The sequence below is a fragment of the Oratosquilla oratoria genome, chromosome 22 (genome assembly GCF_046742065.1).
Source record: "Oratosquilla oratoria isolate Oo_2021 chromosome 22, ASM4674206v1, whole genome shotgun sequence".
NCBI classification, from domain to species: domain Eukaryota; kingdom Metazoa; phylum Arthropoda; class Malacostraca; order Stomatopoda; family Squillidae; genus Oratosquilla; species Oratosquilla oratoria.
The window spans coordinates 45,496,412-45,519,995 of NC_134798.1; the positions used below are offsets into that span (position 1 = coordinate 45,496,412).

Here is a 23,584-nt window from a genome sequence, read left to right on the forward strand (position 1 = left end):
ACAAAAATTATTATTTTTCTCGCTCGTCTGGCGTGGGCGAGGACGTCCAGGCTGTTCACAGGCATGTGGCATTTATTTCTAAGCGACGATAATAAAAAAAAGAAAACGAGAAAGGGAAGAAGATGAAGGAGAAGAGGGGGAGGAAGGAGAAGGAGAGATTGAAAGGGACGAAGGAGATCGAGCGGAGGAAGGATACGAAGAGGTAGAAGGAAGTAGAGGAAGAAAATAGAAGAAAAGAAATGGAAAGAAATAGGAGAAGGAGTAAAAGATGACGCATAAGAAAAAAAAAAAAAAAAAAAAAAAAAAAGGGGGGGGCGAATGAAGAAATCCTGGGGTATTCCACCGCGCCTTCCACATGCTCGTTCTTTCAACTCCACTGCTGTTCACTGTGAACATCGCCCAGGGCTAAGCAAAGCTGCCGTAAGAGAGTGATCAGCGATCGAAACAATAGCACCATGAGAACGATTTTCCCCCTTTTTTCTTTTTGTAGTGCGAAGACAAGCGTCAACCCTCTTTCCGCTTCGCATCGCTTCGTATCGCTTCGCTTGGCGTGGCGACGAACGCGAGTACGCGAGTAGCCGGAATCACATAAGGTCTGGATGGAGAATATGTTTTATTTTTTTTATTTTTAACTAAATTTGAGCGTAGATTATGGTTCTTAGCGGTGATTATGTCCTTCAATGAGACTTATATACGATTAACATCTTAGCATGATGAGATAAAACAGTTTATTTTTTCCTTCTCCTTATCACTATATAAATCATCTGAAGAGAGGTAACATCTCTTATACACAACATAATTCATGTACACACACACATACATATACATATATATGATTTATGTAATCACTCGCACGGACTGTCCATTTCAATTCTTCTTCGCGACCGAACACGAAGGAGAACCAACTTCAAGTTCCTGATTGTCAGAATAAACTTCACATTTATCAATTTACGTGTTAGCGTCTGCTTACGAACACTGGAGTACCTGGACCGGACCTCGGTGCTTAGAGGAATACGTGACCGGATGGTAACACGAGGAGGTGATCGTTCTTGGTGATTAAGTCATCGTCCTTAGCGAGGTCCCACAAGGTCCTGCGCACCAACGAAGTATAATTTCACGATGCAGGTACTTCGGGAGAAACCTTCCCGAAGGCGTTCCCGCCCCACGAGGTTCCTCCGGTTTCGTCTTTGGTGGGTTTCGCTTGAGTGCCACCTTCGTCGTGTACTCCTTCAGGTAGTGAACCTCGAAGGCCAGAGTTCTCCCCTGCCACACGCAAGGACACCTGTCCAGAGGCTGCGACCGGGCGCGCCCTTGTATGCAACTGATCACTCCAGGCTGAAGAAGGCGAAGGCGGAGGAGGAGGTTCTTGGCGACCTCCAGACGCCTCCGCTAAGGCTGAACAACAACAAGAAGAGGACAGGGGAGATGCGGGTCGCTAGAGCTGCACCGGGGTTAGAAGTCCAAGTCCCAGCCGCTGAGCTCGTCAGGTGGGACTTCGACATCTCGAGGATAAGCGTCGAAGTTGCTGGCGTCGGTCGGACCTCGGACCTGAGGGACGAAAATGTTGAAGAAATAAACCCTTAAATAATATTACAAATAATCTAATGTACCCTAAGTTTGTTCTATTATCTTATGTGTATGTATCACGATTTCTATGCCCCGTCATTTGTTATTTTGTATCGCTGTAGCTCAGAGTGGAATGTACAGCTCAGGGAGAAGTACGTTTATTTTTGTTCAATTGCTCCTCGACACTTCTTAAAGTCCGCGTTACCAACAGATTCCCATGATCTCAACAGAATGTTCTGCAGTTAGATCGGGCTAATATAAAAGGGAAAAGAAATGGATGTGGGATGGGTGGGTGGGTGCACGCCCTGCCTGGCTGCATACCTCATAAGGGGGAAGAGACCTTTTGGTATATGTAACGTGTGTATGTGTGTGTGTGATTCACCATGGTCTTGGATAACGTGTTGAACTCGTGATCCACAGCTATTTCCCTCCCGGAAGAGAGCTCAGAGTTCATATATGACCGATCTATGGGTAATGCTATGACCTTACACGGACACACACACCCAACTCTCCACCCACGAGAGTTGGAGTAACGACTCGCAGCTCAGCGGTGCTGAAATTATTTAAGTCCTGGGCGGGATTCGAACCCGGACCACTGTAACGGCGGCCAGGAACTCTGCCAACTGAGCCATCGAGTCGTGTGTGTGTGTGTGTGTGTGTGTGTGTGTGTGTGTGTGTGTGTGTGTGTGTGTGTGTGTGTGTGTGTGTGTGTGTGTGTGTGTGTGTGTGTGTGTGTGTGTGTGTGTGTGTGTGTGTGTGTGTGTGTGTGTGTGTGTGTGTGTGTGTGTGTGTGTGTGTGTGTGTGTGTGTGTGTGTGTGTGTGTGTGTGTGTGTGTGTTTTAAAATCTTTAGACAAAACCTGTTGGGACTCCTACAACCGAAGAAGCAAAGAAGGTGGTCGAAGGTGATTAGGATAAGGGAGCTTAGGGTAATTATAAAACTAAACGAGTCACGTGGGCAATGAAGGCAATTAGGAGGTAATGAGTAATTATGATCCCAAGGAGCTGTAACGTCGTTAACGACCGCAGGGAAATACGACAGTTCAAAAAGAGAGATTGATATTCACTTATATTATTCTTTGTATAAATTAATTTGTCCCTTGTGATCATGCTGCATTAAAATAAATTTAATAAAGATGAGAGTAAGTCAGGAGTTAACATAAGGAAAATTATATGTAAGTTATTTTTAGAAATAATTTGCGTTTACAGTTAATATAAGAAAAAGGATATATGTTATTTTTTGAATAAGTGTTAGAATAACAATTGTTAGAATAATTACTTGTTAGAATAATAGAAAAAGGATATGTAAGTTATTGTTAGAATAATTTGAGTTTACAGTTAATATAAGAAAAAGGATATATAAGTTATTGTTTGAATAATTGTTAGAATGATAATTGTTAGAATAATTAATTGTTAGAATAACGGGCAAAGGATATGTAAGTTATTGTTAGAATAATTTGCGTTCTGACACAGAAACCAAAGGCATATTATGGGCAAAGAGAGACGCAGGTGACTTTACTCTCTCTCTCCTTCTCTCTCTCTCTCTCTCTCTCTCTCTCTCTCTCTCTGTCTCTCTCCCTGGAACTGTCCAGACCCCAAGGGGGATGGAGGGGGGAATCTTCTTCAACATGGCTAAGCATGAATTCTGAGCAATTGTTCAAAGTGAAGTAACGTGTGTATATTAAGAATGGTGATCAAATGATGATATACCAAAAATAGTGAAATAGTGTTATGAAATGCAGTGTTTTAGAGTAATTAGCGATTAGTAATTAACCAATTAATAAGAGTAACTGCTAAGGCGAGTTTTCTTTATATAGTTTTGATGCTGACTTCCCAACACATACACATTCCAAAGATATCGTGGAACACACACACACACACACACACACACACACACACACACACACACACATATATATATATATATATGTATGTATGTATTAGATATGTATATACATACATATAAGTATCTATATACATACATACATATATATATCTATATATATATATAGAGAGAGAGAGAGAGAGAGAGAGAAAATATATATATATATATATATATATATATATATATATATATATATATATATACATATATATATATATATATATATATATATATATATATATAGAGAGAGAGAGAGAGAGAGAGAGAGAGAGAGAGAGAGAGAAATGTGGAGTAGAAAACATACAGAAGAGGAGAAGCAGGAGGAGGAGGAGGAGGAGAAAGAGGTCTGGCTTCTTCTTCTTCTTACCTTGGGCAGGATGGGCGGCGTCAGCGATCTTACTCGGAGGCCGTCCCAGTCGAATCCCTGGAACCACCTGTTGCCGAATAGAGGAGGAGGAAGGGGAGTCACACATGGAGAGCGGCAGGAGGAGGAGGAGGAGGAGCGAGGAGGAGGATGAAGAAGAGAAGGATGATGATGAGGAGGAAGAGTAGGAGCGAGTAGGAGGAGAAGAAATAGGAGGAGGAGGAGGAGGAGGAGGAGGAGGAGGAGGAGGAGGAGGAGGAGGAGGAGGAGGAGGAGGAGGAGGAGGAGAAGAAGAAGGAGGAGGATTCTGGATGGTCTTTAGGGCCTTACTCTTAACCCGCCCTTCGCCAGGCGAACGCTTGCTACATTTAGAAACTAGAAGTTGACTAACTTCATTGAGGTACTTTGCTAGATTAAGGTTAGATTTTATAGATGGTAGGAAGCGTTCGCCAGGTTTAGCGAAAGGCCTTATGGGTTACTGCTGCGGCAAATGACAATGAGTTATAAATATATTTTGTGGATATATGCAAAGTTACAATACGTTATCATTCTAGATATGTTCTATGATTTCAGACAATATTTTGTAAATCTTAGAATACTTACGGAAGCACCGTGAGTTTTAAAGAAAATTTTCCAAAAATATTTTACAATTTTTTTTACTAATTTATTTTTATTTGTTTATTTATTTACTTATTCATATAGTTATCTACTTATTTATTCTTTTATTTTCATTATTCCTTTATTTATCTATTTATTTTCATATACGGATTGTTTTCTACATCTAATACTTATCTACCAGAGGAAAGATGCTGGTGAGATAGAGGTCTTGGCTCATCCTTTGACGTTTCCCCCATAAATCTACGGTTACACTAGACAACGGAACTGTTGGATTCCAATGATTCATTTGGATTTCGTCCAAGGTTGGAGGATTTGGTTAGTGTAACCGTAACTTTAAACTAAGGTTAAACTAAATTCTCCAACCGAATCGTTGGAATCCAACCATTCCGTTGAGTAGTGTAACCGTAGCTTTAGCTTTACAAACGACTTCACAGAGCCCCAACGAGCTCTTCAGGTCTTCACCAAGCGACAGGTTCTTTGCACCGGGACCCAAGTCTTCGTTCTCAAAAGGTTCCTCTTCGGACGCATTTATCAGCGTTTTCTTCCACTTCGACAACTTGATGATGATATGGGTTAACGTCACAAATTCCCACTATCGGGAGGCTAGAACGATACCTCTCACAGAGGACTTCAGTAGCAAGGAATCTAATGATCCATCCCCTTGGATTAACTTCGCCGGTGGCAGGTTTCGAACCACCACCCCCTTCGCCGCAAGCAGCGACGCCTTAACTTGCTCGGCCAGCGATCTCCCGTTCGACAACTTACTTGTGTTTTTTGATGTCCTGAATCCCGGCCTTCTGGGAGCCGAGACGTTCGGCGGGAGTTTCCCTACACAACCTCTTGATCAGGGACATGGCGTTCCGGGTCACGTGCGTGGGGAAGTCCACCATGTCGATCCCCTTCAGGATAATGTTGTACGTCTTCATCGGGTCGGACGCCGTGAAGGGCGGCCTGCAACGAGAGGGACACGGGTCAAAGGGGAGGTCATACGAGGAAGGTCTGTGGTTGACCTGGAACGCGAGAGATACGGGTCATGATTGAGGGAGGTCAGTGTGGCTGTGGTACAGAGTTGGATTAAGACTTTTAGAACCCAAACACACACACACACACACACCAGTCTAGATAAAACTAGATATGAAGACGGGACACCACGAGCATGGCTCCCTTCCCGTAAAATACGACTAGGTGAATACACACACACACACACACACACACACACACATATGTATATATATATATATATATATATATATATATATATATATATATATATATGTACTAAATTTATAACCCACTATTGGAAAATAAGATAAAAGGACCACAGAAAGTGGTCGAAATATACAGAATCTTCTATTTCTCATCTTATTTTCTGTTAGTGAGTTATAAGTTTGATTTTACCAATGTGTTACATTATTTTTCTCATATGTATATATATATATATATATATATATATATATATATATATATATATATATATATATATATATATATAACAATTCTACCACTGGGACTCGAACTCTTGACTTTATGTCGTGTTCTTACAAGACAAGAATGCTAACGATCGCGCCACGACGGATATCTAAAAAGATTGTCTCGGAACTTATCCTGTACATTCCCCGACATCAACTCGCTCAACGCGGTATGAAGCAGACTTGTTTCACCTTTGCCTTTTATTCACGAGAGCCATCTGACACTTGTCACCGGAGGCTATTGGACTCGAACTCGGGGCCCTTGTGGTGAGGATCGAGATCGAAAACAGCCGTCCACTCGGCACGCACAGCAGGAAATGGTTACAACCACTCAACACATTCTTTCAAATTAATTCCGAGTTCCAGCGAGTGCCACCCGTACCCACTCCTCCTTCTCCTCCTCCAGCCACTACCTGTGCCACCCCTACCCTCTCATCCTCAACCTCCTCCAGCCACCACCCGTACCCTCTCCTCCTCCTCCTCCTCCTCCAGCAACTACCTGTGCCACTCGTACCTCCTCCTCCCTCCTCCTTCTCTTCCTCCTCCTCCACCCACTACCTGTGCCACCCGTACCTCCTCCTCCTCCTCCTCCTTCTTCTTCTCCTCCTCCTCCTCCTCCTCCTCCTCCTCCTCCTTCTTCTTCTTCTTCTTCTTCTCCTCCTCCTACTACAACCACCACCTATGCCCCCAGTACCTCCGGATCCGGTACTTACGTTCCGGTGAGGAGTTCATACATGAGGATGCCTATGGACCAGTAGTCCACGGCCCGGTCGTGGCCCTTGTTGAGGATAATCTCCGGCGCCACATACTCCGGCGTCCCGCAGAAGGTCCAGGTCTTGCTGCTAGCGCCGAGCTTCTTGCTGAAGCCGAAGTCGACGAGCTTGACGTAGCCCGTCGTGTCGAGGAGGAGGTTCTCCGGCTTGAGGTCCCGGTAGATGATGTTCTTGGAGTGAAGGTACTCGAGGGCTTCGACCACGCAGGCCGTGTAGAACCGCGCGGTGCCGTCGTCGAACCACCCGCGGTCACGGAGGATGGTCCAGACCTCGCCGCCCAGGCAAGCCTCCATCAGCATATACACGTACTTGCTGTCCCGGAAGGTCTTGTATAACCTGGGGAAGCCGGGAGAGGTCAGGTCGGGTAAAGTATGTTAAATAAACCTATTTAGATAATTTGTACTTTAAGAAAATAAACGGCACTTCAGTATCAAACTTTTCAAAGGATGTTCTGAATTGTATTTATTATTTTTTGAAAGCTAAGAAATGTAATTTGTGGTAGAGATGCGTTTCCTATGAGTGACATCACTTGATGAATTTAGGTGTTCAATATATATATATATATATATATATATATATATATATATATATATATATATATATATCGGGTAAATATTCCAGATTTGATGACGTCATATTTTAACAAAAAGTCTGAATGCGACATGACGTCATATCGTTACAGAAAGTCTGAAGAACGCGACATGACGTCATGTCGACTTCGAAGGGATTTATAAAGAAAACGGACAATTTTTGTTTACTTCAACTTGCTCTACATCCCCACCCCACCCAAAAATAAGTAAATAAATAAAAATAAATAAGTAAATTATATGGTTCAATGTCACATACTCCTCCCATCGGAAGGCTAAGACGGTGACTCTTGCAGAGGACTTTGTAGCATGGAATTTAATAAACCATGTCCTTGGTTCAATTTCGCCGGTGGCATGATTCGAACCGCCATCCCCTCAACTTTCGCCGCAAGTAACGACGCCCTAACCAGGACAGGACCTACCTAGCGATGAACGGACTTCGCACGCTCATCATGATCTTCTTCTCGGAGAAGATATGCTCCTGCTGCTGCGTCTCAACGATGTGCTGCTTCTTCAGGCACTTGAGCGCGAAGGAGAGGGTCTTGTCGTTGGCGTACTGGACGAGTTCGACCCGGCCGAAGCCTCCCACGCCCAAGGTGGCGATCACGTCGACGTCGTCCAGGCGGATGTGGGAGTACTCTGTAGGAGGGCGCAGCGAAGTATATTAACAGGAAATAAATAAATAAATAAACATATATATATATTCATATGTATATATATACATATATATATGTATATATATATATATATATATATATATGTATGTATGTATGTATGTATATATATAAATTCTAACAACCACAATTCACTTTAATTCTAAGCCATCAAAGGAAGACATGCAGAAATTGAAATGTGGTACTGCCAAGGACTCGAACACCATCCTCATGACAAGTGCGGTAGTGACTTACCAACTAGGCTACCAAGAGAGATAGCCTAGTTGGTAAGTCACTACCGCACTTGTCATGAGGATGCTGGTGTTCGTGTCCTTGGCAGTACCACATTTCAATTTCTGCATGTCGGCCTTGATGGTTTAGAATTAAAGTGCACCGTGGTTGTTAAAATGTATCTCTAATCAATGGGACCCATTCAGTGTTGTACATATATATATATATATATATATATATATATATATATATATATATATATATATATATATATATATATATATATATATATATATATATATATATCAGATAATTTTATGACCATCGCGCAAGGACTCGAACCTGCGCTGTACATGACAAGAGGCCCCCATGACTGCAGCCTTACTCCGCTCGACCACTGATGCTTATATATATATATATATATATATATATATATATATACATATATGTATTATATATTTATACATATATATATATATATATATATATATATAATGGGAGGAATACCTGAATGTATATATTTAAGATGAATTACATCAGAGAGAATAATCTCCTTGCAGGCAATTTTCAGAACTCATCAACACCTTCACCCCATTTACAAGTGCAACCCCGAGAGGTTGACAATCGGTCTCCAGTCTGGGCCCAAGATCTCTCAGCCAACTTCAACTGTACTTCCTCCACCTTTAAGCACATGGAGAACTAACAACCGGCGACTGCTCTCCTCCTCCTCCTACTACCGCTTTCAGTCGGTGGCATAGAAATAGACCTACACTCACACAACACGGACAACAGTGAGAGATCTATGGGAGGGCCCGGGGATCGCTGCCGGCTGTTGTGGGGAAGCAGGTTTTAAGCCAATAAAACTCAAGACAATAATCATTATTATTATTTCACTTATATCATAAACATAAAAACGTTCGACGAATCGTACTTTTAAAATATGAATATACATACATACATACATTATATATATATATATGTATACATATATATATATATACATTATATATATATATATATATATGTATATATATATATATATATACACACACATATATATATATATATATATATATATATATATATATATACATATACACATACCGTATATGTTTATATGCATATATACATATCCATATGTGAATACATGTAACCTTAATGTAAATATTTAGGTCACATTTTTCTATCTATCTATTCATTTACTTTTCTGCAACTACTTCATTCTGATATACCGCATGCGACAGCGAAACATTTCTCTCTCTGAAGAATAAATAAATAAATAAATAAATTAATGAATAAATTAATAAATGTATAGGTAAATAAAATTAAAAAATAAGTAAATAAATAAATAGATAAATAAAAAAGATAAATAAAATAACTAATAAATTGATAGAATAAGGGACATGACATAGATAAAGAAATAGGTAAATAGATCAACTGATTAACTAATCAAATAATTTAATAAAACTAAATATGTAAATGAATGAATACATAGAATAAGATAAAATTCATAAACAAATAGAGTGATAAACAAATTAACTAATCTATTAATCAACTGAATGAAATGATGAATTCAGTTGAATAAATAGATAAATAGATAAGAGAAAATGAAGAGATAATGACGAGCAAGTTTTATAAGTACTTTGATACATGTCACAAACAGCATCTCATAAACATGACAACATCTCATTTCTGGCACTAAGGACAAGGCCCTCCCCCCCTCGCTGCCACCCACGAGGCGAATAAAATCGCCTGAAGACAGGGGGGCAAAGTGCCACCCGGCAGGGAAGGCAAGGGGGGCCAGCGCGATCACGGGACATGCACAAGATAATCATCATTATGATAACAGGTCTTAGTGATGAAGACGAGAGCATGGAAGACGCCATCTTTATTATTATTATTATTATTGTGATAGCATGAGGTGGAATGGGCGGGTGGATGGGGGGTGAGGTAGTATGTGTGAGCAAAATTTGACGCAGCCCGAAGGGATTTCTCGCCGTCCTCTCATTTTATGCAATGGGGGGGAAAGAGAGGAGGGTCGCCGATTTAATGAAGCGGCCTTGCTGTGGATGTGCTGTGTCTTGCGACACTGCTTCTGACCCAGGGCAGTGGACAAGGTGCAGGGATGACCCGTCATTCAGGAGGTGCTAAGATGGGAGGGAGGGTGGAGGGGTGTGGAGTGTATTCAGGGATGGAATGGGTGGGAATGATTTTATGCGTTTTTCTTTTTGGCTACCCCCCTTGTAAGGGGGAAAGAGCCTTGGTATATGTATATATGTATGTATGTATTATTATTATTACTAATATTATTATTATCATTATTATTATTATTATTAATTATTATTATTATTATTATTACTATTATCATTATTTCGTCATCATTATTATTATTATTATTACTATTATTGTAATTATTATTATCAATTCTCATCATTATTATCACTATTATTATTGCCGTTATTGTTATCAATATTATCAATATTGTTATCATTGATAATTATTTATTATTATTGTTACTACTCTTATTAATATTTTTACTATTTTTGTTATCATTTTATCAATATCATCATTGTTTTATTATCGTCATTATTATCATTACCATTTTTATCATTATCTTTATTTCATCTATATTCTTTTTAATTGATTAATATATATTTTTTCTTAAGCTCTCGTCTCCATACATCGACTTCCTCCTCCTTGGAGAAGGAGGACACATGCACCAGGCTAGACAAAGAACAACAGCAAGGTCACGACACACAGGTAACATCGAGGAGGAGCACCTCTTCCCTCCTTCAGGAGAAGGAGGACGAGGGGCGGCGACCGTGTGACGTACCTGACTCACCTGCCTCGGCGTCCACGTTGTGGGGCGGCGCCGTCACGGGCCGCGTCACCCCGCGGCTCTCGTCCCCGTAGTCCTTCTCCCGGAGCTCCGACAGGTCGCCGATCAGCTGGATGAAGGAGCTGCACAGATGAGAGAGAGAGAGATAGAGAGAGATAGAGAGAGAGAGAGAGAGAGAGAGAGAGAGAGAGAGAGAGAGAGAGAGAGAGAGAGAGAGAGAGAGAGGAAGAGAGAGAGAGAGAAGAGAGAGAGAGAGAGAGAGAGAGAGAGAGAGAGAGAGAGAGAGAGAGAGAGAGAGAGAGAGAGAGAGAGAGAGAGAGAGAGAGAGAGAGAGAGAGAGAGAGAGGAAACAAGAGAGGGAGAGAGAGAGGAAACAAGAGAGGGAGAGAGAGAAAACAAGAGAGGGAGAGAGAGGAAACAAGAGAGGGAGAGAGAGAGGAAATAAGAGAGGGAGAGAGAGGAAAAGAGAGGGAAAGAGGAAAAGAGAGGGAGAGAAAGAGGAAAAGAGAGGTAGAGAAAGAGGAAAAGAGAGGGAGAGAGGAAAAGAGAGGGAGAGAGAGAGAAGAAAAGGGAGATAGAGAAGAAAAGGGAGAGAGGAAAAGGGAGAGAGAGAAGAAAAGGGAGAGAGAGAGCGAGTGAGAGAGAGAGAGAGAGAGAGAGAGAGAGAGAGAGAGGAAAAGAGAGGGAGAGAGAGGAAAAGAGAGGGAGAGAGGAAAAGAGAGGGAGAGAAAGAGGAAAAGAGAGGGAGAGAAAGAGGAAAAGAGAGGGAGAGAGGAAAAGAGAGGGAGAGAGGAAAAGAGAGGGAGAGAGGAAAAGAGAGGGAGAGAGGAAAAGAGAGGGAGAGAGAAGAAAAGGGAGATAGAGAAGAAAAGGGAGAGAGGAAAAGGGAGAGAAGAAAAGGAAGATAGAGAAGAAAAGAGAGATAGAGAGCGAGTGAGAGAGAGAGAGAGAGAGAGAGAGAGAGAGAGAGAGAGAGAGAGAGAGAGAGAGAGAGAGAGAGAGAGAGGAATTCAGTGTTATGATGTTATATGATCCTCATGGCTTGCGCTCAGCTTTGTTTTGTGAACAGCGCTCCGCATTCGGTTATATAAATTTGCTGTGAATTTTGGTATCATAAAGAAATTGGAGGTCAAACACCCGGAGTAACCCGGGCGGGTGAAGCCCGGATCTTAAAAAAAAAAAAAAAATCTAATTCTATTACTGTTGTTCACACTAGATTGATATCAAATAGTCTAGAAACTCGTCTGGAAAATTCTTAGTCAATACTGAAAGCAAGGGGGAATAAAACTCAAGTGATTATGATCAATACCTAGCGCCAGCCAGAATGAAATTATTTAGGACCAGACACACACACACACACACACACACACACACACACACACCTGTACACAAAAAATACACATACCTCTACACCCACACACGTACATACGTACACACATATACACACACATACATGCACATACACACACACACACACGCACACCTGCACACAAACATATACACATACCTCTACACCCACACACATACACACACATACATGCACATACACACACACCTGCACACAATCATATACACATACCTCTACATCCACACCCACACATATACACACATACATACATACACACATATACACACACACATGCACATACACCCATACACACACACCTACACACAAACATATACACATACCTCTACACCCACACACATACACGCGTTCATACATACATACATACATACACACACATATACATACATTTTATACATACACATACACACACATATACATACATTTTATACATACACATACACACACATACATACAAGCACACACCTCTACACCTACGCACACACACACATACATACACACACGTACATACATATACATACACACACACGTACATATACATACATACACACAAGCACATATACATACCACACACACACATAACCAAACACACACGCACATATACATACATGCACACAAAAACACATACGTGAGTTACATATTTCATCGGCTTTTTGGGAGCTTTGCATTAATTACAAATTTGGTCATAAACTACAATAATGAGGGTCATACATCTGGCCCGGGGTAAGTAAATCAACACAGCCCGAAAAAGTCAAACTGGCAGAGCAGAAGAAAAAAAAAAATAAATAAATAAATAAACAAATAAATAAAAATAAGGATAATCATAATAATAATAGTAATAACTATAATAATAATAATAATAATGATAACAATAATAATAATAATAATAATAATAAAAATGATAATTATAATAATAATAATAATAAAAATAATAATAATAATGATAATAATAATCATAATAATAATAATAATAATAATAATCATAATAATAATAACAATAATAATAATAAAAATATTGTGTTGCAAAAACACTTGCACGTCTTCACTTTTTGAACGAAACTTCCAGAAACAGTTTTACTTTCCCCTAAAGTTGCTGACTTTGTTTTGCATTTTTTGAGTTTCTCATCATTTTCGAATTTCAACTACACTTGCATGTCTTCACTTTTTGAACGAAACTTCCAGAAACAGTTTTACTTTCCCCTAAAGTTGCCGAAGAGGCAGTTTATCATTTCGACTTTGTTTTGCATTTTTCGAGTTTCTCATCATTTTCGAATTTCAACTAAGTTCTTGGGTGTCTCACTGGGAGATTCCCTCTTGTTGACCTCTCAAATAAAAATCGCCCTTCAAGATATCTATCTATATCTATACACTGTACCAAGAGCTTTTTCCACCTTATAAAGGAGGTAGCCAAGTCAGAGGCACGTACCTTTTACCACCCATTCCACTCCCCTCCACAACCCTTTCCACCCCTTCCATCTCAACTCCTCCTGGATGACGGGTCATCCCTGCATCTCGCCCACCGCCCTGGGTCAAACGCAATGCAGCAAGACACAGTACATCCATAGCAAGGCCTCTTCACTTGATCGGCGACCCCCCCCCTCTCCGTCCCCACATGCAGAAAAAGAGAAGACGGGGAGAAATCCCTTCAGGCTGCGTCAAAATATCACACATAAGTACCCTTTACCCACTCATCCCCAAGAAAGATAAAAGATAAAAGGTATAAGACGATGACACGTGTATATGCACACGCTCAAAAAAGTATCTTTACTGATAAAAAAAATATCAGAAGATTACACATGTTCATGTTAATATAGGCATGTATGTACACACACACACACACACACACTCAAAAAAGTATCTTTACTGTGAAATCCGACGAGTTTCATACCGAACAACTCGGGAGTCTCGATGTGCGAAGTGTTTTAAAACATAGGCTCCTTTCACACGTAACGACTTTTTGCCGTGCGCCGTCTACGGCACGACGTCGTGCTCTCAAACAACCATGGGTGTCTATGGACTCTTTTACACGTAGACGGCGCACGGCGAAAAGTCGATACGTGTGAAGGGAGTTAGACTCCACCTGTGTTTCATGAAGCGTTACTGTGCCTGCTCAAATTCTACAGCTTCAAATACAACTGACACTTTGATAAAACGCATAGACAATTCTATGGAGTCCAATCCTAACTTATCAGCAACGTGATCTCATACACTTAAATTAAGTCATTCTTCTTAACGGTTTCCCCTTTCTAATCGCCAACAGCAACGTATGAACCAATAGGTCTCTTGCTGTTTGCATCTCCTTTGTATTTACGAGCGCTGATCACGTGATTCAAGTAAGTGGAGCCCCACAAGCCAAACACAAGCAGGGATACCAACATGAGTAGCCTTAGGTTAATTATAATGTTGGTATCCCTGCGTGATAATTATCAATAGATTTGCCCTTGTTGTCAGTTTGTATCGTACTGAGTATGTGAAGATACTTTTTTGAGTGTGTGTATGTACAGACTTACATATATATACGTGTGTGTACGGTGTATGCATTTATCTGTGTGTACATTTATATATGTATATATGTATGTATGCTTGTATGCATATATATTGTGTGTATGATGCACACATGTGTATGTATGGATCCATGTGTGTGTGTGTATGTATGTATATATACATATATGTACTTATGCATGTGTGTGTATGTATGTACGTTTGATTGCATGTGTACATGTAAGTATACAAATGCACATATGTATGCACATACAACGTAACCAATATGCATACATATGTGCATTTGTATACTTACATATACACATACATGCAAACTTACATACACACACACATGCATAAACACATATGTACATATACATAAATGCTAATATGAACACGGGTACGTGTGTTCACTTATGCAAAGTAGACCACTTGGAAAAAGAAACTAACGAAGCAGAGCGCTTTCGTATATCACATCTTCAGTGCAAAACGTACTTTTTGCACTGAAGATGTAATATACGAAAGCGCTCTGCTTCGTTAGTTTCTTTTTCCGAGTAGTCTACTTTGCACATACATAAATGCATGCAAATATACACACGCACACACACATATGCTTGGCGCCCCAAAGAAGCGAACTCCTTCTTACTCTCTGTCCAAAGTGAGGCACTCGACTCCAGGAGCCATGGCGATGACGTTGGCCGTTCTGCATTCCTCCCGAAGTAGAGCCTGCTCGCCGAAGTAGCTCCCCTTCTCCAGTATCCGGATCTCCTCCTCGGCCACCTTGCCTGAGAGACAGCACAACAGGTTAGGGTCATCTTGAGGATTAAGGGAAGTTCAGGGTAGTGCGTTCTGTGTGAGGTTGGGGATTAAGGGAAGTTCAGGGTAGTGCGTTCTGTGTGAGGTTTGGATTTAAGGGCCGTTCAGTGTAGTGTGTTCTATCTGAGGCTGGGATTAGGGGCCGTTCAGGGTAGTGTGTTCTGTGTGAGGTTTGGATTTAAGGGCCGTTCAGTGTAGTGTGTTCTGTCTGAGGTGGATAAGGGGCCGTTCAGGGTAGTGTGTTCTGTGTGAAACCGGGAATTAGGGGAAGTTCAGGGTAATATGTTATGTGTAAGGTTGGGCATTAAGGTCCGTTCAGTGTAGTGTGTTCTGTGTGAGGTTAGGAATTAGGGTCCGTTCTTGGGCCACTTCTATTCATAGTATATATAAATGATATAGACCATGGACTAAAATCTACTGTTTCCAAATTTGCTGATGATACAAAACTGTGCGGAATGGCAAATGATTATTTAAATCAATTAGATATTCAAGAAGATTTAGATAAATTACAACAATGGTCTGAAAAGTGGCTAATGAAATTTAACACAAGTAAGTGCAAGGCAATGCACATAGGTAAAAATAACAGTAAGTACGATTACAAGTTATTTGGAAATTCGTTAACAAAAGTGGATAGTGAAAAAGATCTCGACGTAATTATCAGTAACGATCTCAAATCATCCAAGCAGTGTATTTCAGCCTCTGAGAAAGCAAATAAGATTCTAGGACTGATTGCGCGATCTTTTGACTTCAAAAGTCTATCACTCATTAACAAGCTATATAAATCGTTAGTTCGTCCATATTTGGAATATGCTGTCTCCGTATGGTCACCGAATCTCATTAAAGACATTGAAAGATTGGATCATATACGAAAATCGACTAAAACATATGAATCTGTTTTCCCTAAAAAAGCGTAGAGTCAGAGGTGACTTGATACAGGTCTTTAAGATTCTAAAGAGACAAATGTGACAAAATTTTCACACTGGTCTCAAACTGTCCAGAAATAGATTTAATTTGGAAGTGGGGAGAAACAACTTCGCCAACCGAGTAGTTAATGAATGGAATAAACTTCCTGCAAAGGCAGTGCAATGTAGTTCAGTTCGAAGCTTTAAGAATCATTTAGATAAACACCTAAGCAAGATGCTGTAATGATTATCATTTATTTTATATTATTTGTTTATTTGTTTTGTTATCATTTGTCTGTTTGTTTATCATTATTTGCTTGATTCTCATTTATCATTAGTTATATGTCAATCTATTATTATTTACTATTTACCTGTTTGTTTATTATTTAACTATACCTATGCATTTATTTATGTATTTCATTTAATATTTACATTATTATAGTTTTTATTCATTTGTTTATTATGATTTTTTCCTCATCCGCCTTTGTAATCCTTTGTAATCCTTTGTGTTCTGTGTGAGGTTGGGTTTAGGACCCACTGAAGTTCTGTGTGAGGTTGGGAATTAAGGACCGTTCAGGATAGTGCGTTCTTGTGAGGCTGGGATTTAAGGCCCGTTCAGGATAGTGTGTTCTGTGTGTAGATTGGGACAAAGATTGTTGGTACGTAATGGTTAGTTTTTCAGATGGAAATATAACGAATAAGTGTGATCAATTTGACAAATTATTTGTTATCTCTTTCTTAGGAAATAGGCTTCTCGTCTTTACTTAAGTTCTAATCGTATCTATACATCTGTCCTAGTTTACCAGCAATCTCTGTGCCTAATTGTGTGTTTCCGTGTGTGTGTGATTCACCATGGTCTTGGACCACGTGTTGGACTCGTGATCGACATTTTTTACTCAACCGGAAGAGAGCTCAGAGCTCATATAAGACCAATCTATGTGTAATGTGTGTGTGTGTGTGTCTGTGTGTGTGTGTGTGTCTGTGTGTGTGTGTGTCTGTGTGTGTGTGTGTGTGTGTGTGTGTGTGTGTGTGTGTGTGTGTGTGTGTGTGTGTGTGTGTGTGTGTGTGTGTGTGTGTGTGTGTGTGTGTGTGTATTCACCTCGGATCTGCTGCAGTCTCTGTCGAGACAGCCAGACACCACCCTACGGCAGTGAGCTCAGAGCTCATTATTGGCCGATCTCTGGGTAGGTCTGAGACCACTCACACACCACACACCGGGACAGCAAGTTCACAACTCCTTGAGTAACGTCCCGTACCTACTCACTGCTAGGTGAACAGGGGTTACACGTGAAAGGAGACAAACCCAACTTATCTCCGCCCGGCCGGGGAATCGAACCCCGTTTCTCCGGCTTGTGAGGCCAGTGCTTTACCAATCCGCCACCGAGCCGCGCGCGCGCGTGTGTGTGTGTGTGTGTGTGTGCGTGCATGCGTGATCCAAATCGTGTTTTTTTGCTTCTTCAGGCAAAGTGCAAATTAAGTGTGGGAAGAAAATCGAAGTCAAGTTTGGACGGTAAGCAATTAACGGCAACAAATTAAACCGATTTTTATAAGTGAATAAAGATGGTGCCATGGTCTCTAGCCAATGACCGACGATGAAAAAATATTGACAAGAAATCTAAAAAAAAAAAAAAAAAAAAAAAAAATCTAAAAGGTAAAGAGTTGTAATATGTTCTCTGCAAGTACCGTCCATTTTTCCACATAAGTACAAATCAAAACACATATCATGCAAACCAGAGATATGTACATACAGTCAAGAAAATGAGAGAGAGAGAGGGAAAAAGAGAGAGAGAAAGAGAGGGAAAGAGAGAGGGAGAGAGAGAGGGAAAGAGAGAGAGAGAGAGAGAGAGAGAGAGAGAGAGAGAGAGAGAGAGAGAGAGAGAGAGACGGGGGAAAGAGAGAGGGAGAAAGAGAGAGAAAGAGAGGGAAAAGAGAGAGGGAGAAAGATAAAGAGTGAAAGAGAAAGAGAGAGAGGAGAAAGGGGAGATAGAGAAAGAGAAAAAAGAGAGATTTCCTTGAATAGGATGAACATCTCAAAAGAGCAGATATGCAACTGGAAGCAACAGGTGCAGAGGGGGAGAAAGAGGAGGAAGAGGAGGAGGAGGAGGAGGAGGAGGAGGAGGAGAAGAAGAAGAGGAGGTGGGAGACCCTTCCTGTGACCTTGGAGATCAAAGAAGGTGCCGAGGCCAATGACCTTGATGACTGGAGGTAATAGACGAGAGCTATGGAGTATCATTTATGTCAAAGGGGGAGGAGGAGGAGGAGGAGGAGGAGGAGGAGGAGGAGGAGGAGGAAGAGGAAAAGGAGGAAGATGAAGAGGGAGAGGAATAAGAGGAGGAGGGGTATGAAAAGGAGGGAGAGGAGAAAGAGGAGGAAGAGGAGGAAAAAGAGGAATAGGAAGAGGGAGAGGAATAAGAGGAGGAGGGGGATGAAAAGGAGGGAGAGGAGAAAGAGGAGGAAGAGGAGGAAAAAGAGGAATAGGAAGAGGAAGAGGAATAAGAGGAGGAGGGGGATGAAAAGGAGGGAGAGGAGAGAGGAGGAAGAGGAGGAAAAAGAGGAATTGGAAGTGGGAGACGAATAAGAGGAGGAGGGGGGTGAAAAGAATGGAGAGGAGAAAGAGGAGGAAGAGGAAGAGGAGGAAAAGGAAGAGAATGAAGAGGAGAAAGAGGAGGAAGACTAAGAGGAAGAGGAGGAGGATGAAGAGGATGAAAAGGAGGAAGAGTAGGAGAAAGAGAAGGAAGAGGAAGATAAAGAGGTAGAGGAGGAAAAGGAGGAAGAAGACGAAGAGGAGGAAGAAGAGGAAAAGGAGGAAGAGGAGGAAAAGGAGGAAGAGGAGGATGAAAAAGAAGATGAAGGTGAGGTGGAAGAGGAGGAAGAGGAGCAGGAAGAGGAAGATGAGGTGGGAAGCTGAGACTGAAAGCAGAATGAAAAAATGCATTTTGAAACGAAATACGGAGTGTCATGCATATATATATATATATATATATATATATATATATATATATATATATATATATATATATATATAAACATTACATTTCAAGAACAAATATCAAAGGGATTTGATCCCAGCTAACTTCTATGACAGATATTGCGTACGAAAATAAAAGAAAGTTATTTTTCAATGAGAAACAGAGAAAAGATAAGGTATGCACAAGACATTTGAGAGACAACTACGTGGTGTGCTGAATTGTATTTCTATGACATTGAGAGCGATGATTTTAAGGTGACACAGTCAGCTACTCAGGAAGGAGTGTGTGAAGATTTATATTGTATATACACATATACAAATATATATATATATATATATATATACATATATATATACATATATATATATATATACACACATATATATATACATATACAATATGTATATATATATATATATACATACATATATATATATATACATATATATATATATATATATATATATATATATATATATATATATATGTATAAATATAAATATATATATATATGTTGAGGCAGTCAACTACCGTCCACTCCATCAACTCTGCTCCCAATAGACCTCACATTATGGCAACATCTTCGTCACAGCTGCGTCTAATTGGCTGCTGTCCTTGACCCATCGGCTCAATAGCCAATCAAGGAAATTGTTGAGGGAGATGTTGCGACAACGTGAGGTCGTTTGAACGGAGTAGAGTGACCAGCATGCGTTCCTTGAGACATGGGGAGAAAACAAATTGGCTGGAGAACATTTTCTCCTCTTGAAAGACACAAACAGATCTTATTCCAGGTCACACATGCGTTTCTTGAGAAAAAAAGGAGACCCAGGCAGGGAGAACGCATGCTCTCTTTAAGAAGGAGAAAGGTTCAAGAGAAGAAATGAGAAAGAGAGAAATGGTCGAGAAGAAAATAGAGAGCAGGGAGAACGCATTCTCCCTTGAAGAAAGAGAAAGGTTGAAGTGAGAGAAGAAATGAGAAATAGTCGAGAGAAAAAAAATAGAGAGAAAGAGAGAAGAAAAGAGAGAAAAGGTGACGTGGGTCAAGGCAACACCAAGAACACTAAAACACGGTTCCCACGAGGAATGTTTCGGCACCAAGTTCCCGATTTTCGGCAACTTTCCCCCCCATTTTGCTCTGACGCGGTTCACATGAGCAAAGCTGAAAAAAAGCTACCGAGAAATCGGGAACTTGATCCCGAAACATTAGTCGTGTGAAACCGAGCTAGGACGACGACGGCGACGACGATGCAGCTATGCTAGGAGCAACACTCAAACCTCCACGTGGGGTTGCCCGCGCACCTGGTCGGCGGCACGCGACTGTTGCCGATTCCGGCAAGACGGACTCACCAGGGATTCTCTGAGTCACCCGGACCTTCCCGGACCGAATGATATAGAATGAGTCCCCTGAGGTACCCTGGCGGATGATGTAGGCTCCCGGAGCATAGAAGTCCTGCCGGATGAAAGAGCGTTAGTACCCACATCGAGGTCAGGGAGATGTTGGGGGGGGGGGAGGGTTGTGAATTAAGGTCAGCTTCACACTAGGCAGGTTTTTCGTTAACTGTTGAGAGTTCGTTTGAGTAGAAATGACTTCGGTTACTATTTTTTTTTTTTTTTTTTTTTTTTTTTTTTTAGTTTCCAAATGACAAATTAAATTTATGTCATATACCGAGACACTGAATTGTGATCTAAGAGATGTTAAACCTATGCGAACATTGCTGAAATGTTCCTAAGTACGTCTAGACTACTGTAAAAGAAGTCTTCTTCTAGTGGTTCAAATTCAAGACAGTTGACGATAATCGGCCCAGTGTGGAGCGGGACGCGCGCGACCATCACCGGCCATCTAGCGGCGGCAGTTTGAACCAACGACAGCAAGGGCAGTGGAGGCCCGTTTTCCTTGAGTAAGTGTACAAACCAATAAAAGAAAACGGCCTCTTGGTCCTTGTAGTCACTGACAATATCAAATTAAAGAACAAGTCTTTGGGAAAGTTGTACCAGATGATTTTTTATTTTTTTTTTTTTTTTTTTTTTTTTCTTTGTCTTAGAAGGTGCTACACAACCCTTGGGATAACACATATTCTGTAATAAAAACCTGAATGAGCGGCCAATAATTATTTATAAGGTATTAAACAAAATTTTAACTAAACCAACTGAAAGACTACTGTACAGCTCAGTAATTCCACTTACCTTTGAAAAGCTACATCGACGAAAGAGAAAAAGATAGGTGATAATGGACATGGAACTGCCTAGAGTAGGCCGTATGGTCTCTTGCAGTCTCTTTGATTCGTATGTTCTACCACCGCGCCGGGGGTCAAGGGGAAAAGGGGTCAAGAGGTTAAGGGGACAAGGGGTTAATAGGGACAACGGGTCAAGGGGTTGAGGGGACAAGGGGTTACAGGGTCAAGGGGTTAAGGGGTTAAGGGGTTACGGGTTTAAGGGATCAAGGGGTTAAGGGGTCAATGGGTTAATGGGTTAAGGAGTCAATGGGTTAATGGGTTAAGGGGTCATGGGGTTAAGGGATTAAGGGGTTAAGGAGTGAAGGAGTCAAGAGGTTAAGGGGTCAAGGGGTCAATGTTTTGATTAAGCTTCGATTAATAAGCACAACAGCTCTATGGAGGTACGAGGGTCAACACATGAGTAATTTAAAAAAATCCTAATTGCTACTCAGCGGGAGACGAAGTGTGTTACAAGCGCCCAATTAAAAGAAAAAAAAAATGATGTGTGAAATTAATTACCAATATTGAGCCCAAACCTTGTTCGCAATTTTCAAGGGATCAACCCCCCCCCCCCATTCCAACCCATTAAAAGACCATTTTACCAATTTATTTGACTCATCAATCTACAGAATTTGCTCTACAAAATACAATTGAAATTCTAAATACACCAAAAACATAAAACATAAAGACAACACACACACACACACACACACACACACACACACACATATATATATATATATATATATATATATATATACATAAACACAACACGAACATAGAGAGAACATAAAAGACACAAGTAACCCAGGACTCACTTGCGAAGCCAACTTCAAAGCCTTCCTGTTCTTCTTATGCGTTGGCTTCTTTCTCAAGTCCTCACATATCTTTATACATTAAACATGGAGCTGAGGGCGTTGCTTTCGTTACAATATACATATACATATATATATATATATATATATATATATATATATGTATATATATATATATATATACACGTTTTACGCGAAGTCTGCAGACACAGCTCAATCTGTACCAAGGTCCCACGATTGCCCTATCCAATCTTGGCAATGCATCTGGTAAAAGATTTCCAGAGCCTCACTCTTGAATCTGATCCTGCTTATAACTATAAGAGCCACGTCAAAGAGGCCGTTTACTCTATGATACCAAGGAAAACGGGCCACCGTCGCCCTTGCTGTCGTTGGTTCACATTGTCGCCGCTAGGTGGGTGATACTAGTTGCCCAAACCAGCTTTACTTAAATCTTTCGCTGTATGGGATAGGGTATCCCTTATCTGAATAAAATCACCTGACGGCAGTCAGAACACATATAAATTCAGTGACTGTTTTAAATGCTTCAGACACGTACATTCGAGCCCAAACGCTGCCGCCAGACGATTTTATTCAGCAGAGGGGGAAATTTTTCTTTGCAATCAGTGTTAGCATGTTCCCGATTAACATATAACATCTTCACGTTATTCAAGCTCGACAACAAAGAAACCAAGGAACAATTTCATGCACAAATACATATTCTTTCATTACCCCGGCGGCAACCAGAATAAACAGGATAAAGTGCGCCACCAGGGAAAGAAATTTATTTACTCCTTCGTAGGAGGAGGTGTTTGTCACGGACACGAATAAAAATCACCTGACGGCAAGAGAAATACAATAAAAGAACCGTGCCACCCGGAAGGTAAGGGAGGCTGAGGAGCTCACCACTTCCAGTCCGTCAGCGATCTTGGTCAGGTGGTCGTCGTTGAGGTTCTGAAGGAGAGGGACGGAGGAGAGGAAGTTGATGTTGTCTTCCATGCGTTTGAGTCCAGTCCGCATCATGACCTGCTGGAACACGCG

General features: G+C 40.9%; 1 protein-coding gene across 4 annotated transcripts in view; it reads right to left on the bottom strand.

Annotated features, from left to right (window-relative positions):
• Positions 1–315: 315 nt before the first annotated feature.
• Positions 316–23,584, bottom strand: part of LOC143037512 (cGMP-dependent protein kinase, isozyme 1-like) — a 62,548-nt gene continuing 39,279 nt past the window's right edge. The window contains exons 3-11 of one of the 4 annotated variants that reach the window (XM_076205867.1): positions 23,450–23,584; positions 20,866–20,968; positions 15,478–15,616; positions 10,988–11,106; positions 7,684–7,900; positions 6,615–7,010; positions 5,198–5,383; positions 3,818–3,884; positions 316–1,548 (exon numbers count right to left, since the gene is read on the bottom strand). The exon at positions 23,450–23,584 is cut by the window's right edge and continues 35 nt beyond it. In XM_076205867.1, coding sequence (XP_076061982.1) covers positions 1,453–1,548; positions 3,818–3,884; positions 5,198–5,383; positions 6,615–7,010; positions 7,684–7,900; positions 10,988–11,106; positions 15,478–15,616; positions 20,866–20,968; positions 23,450–23,584 — 1,458 coding nt within the window. In that variant the 3' untranslated portion in view covers positions 316–1,452. Of the gene's footprint in view, positions 1,549–3,817; positions 3,885–5,197; positions 5,384–6,614; positions 7,011–7,683; positions 7,901–10,978; positions 11,107–15,477; positions 15,617–20,817; positions 20,969–23,449 lie in introns of all 4 variants that reach the window. The other 3 variants (XM_076205866.1, XM_076205865.1, XM_076205864.1) reach the window with 3 other exon arrangements.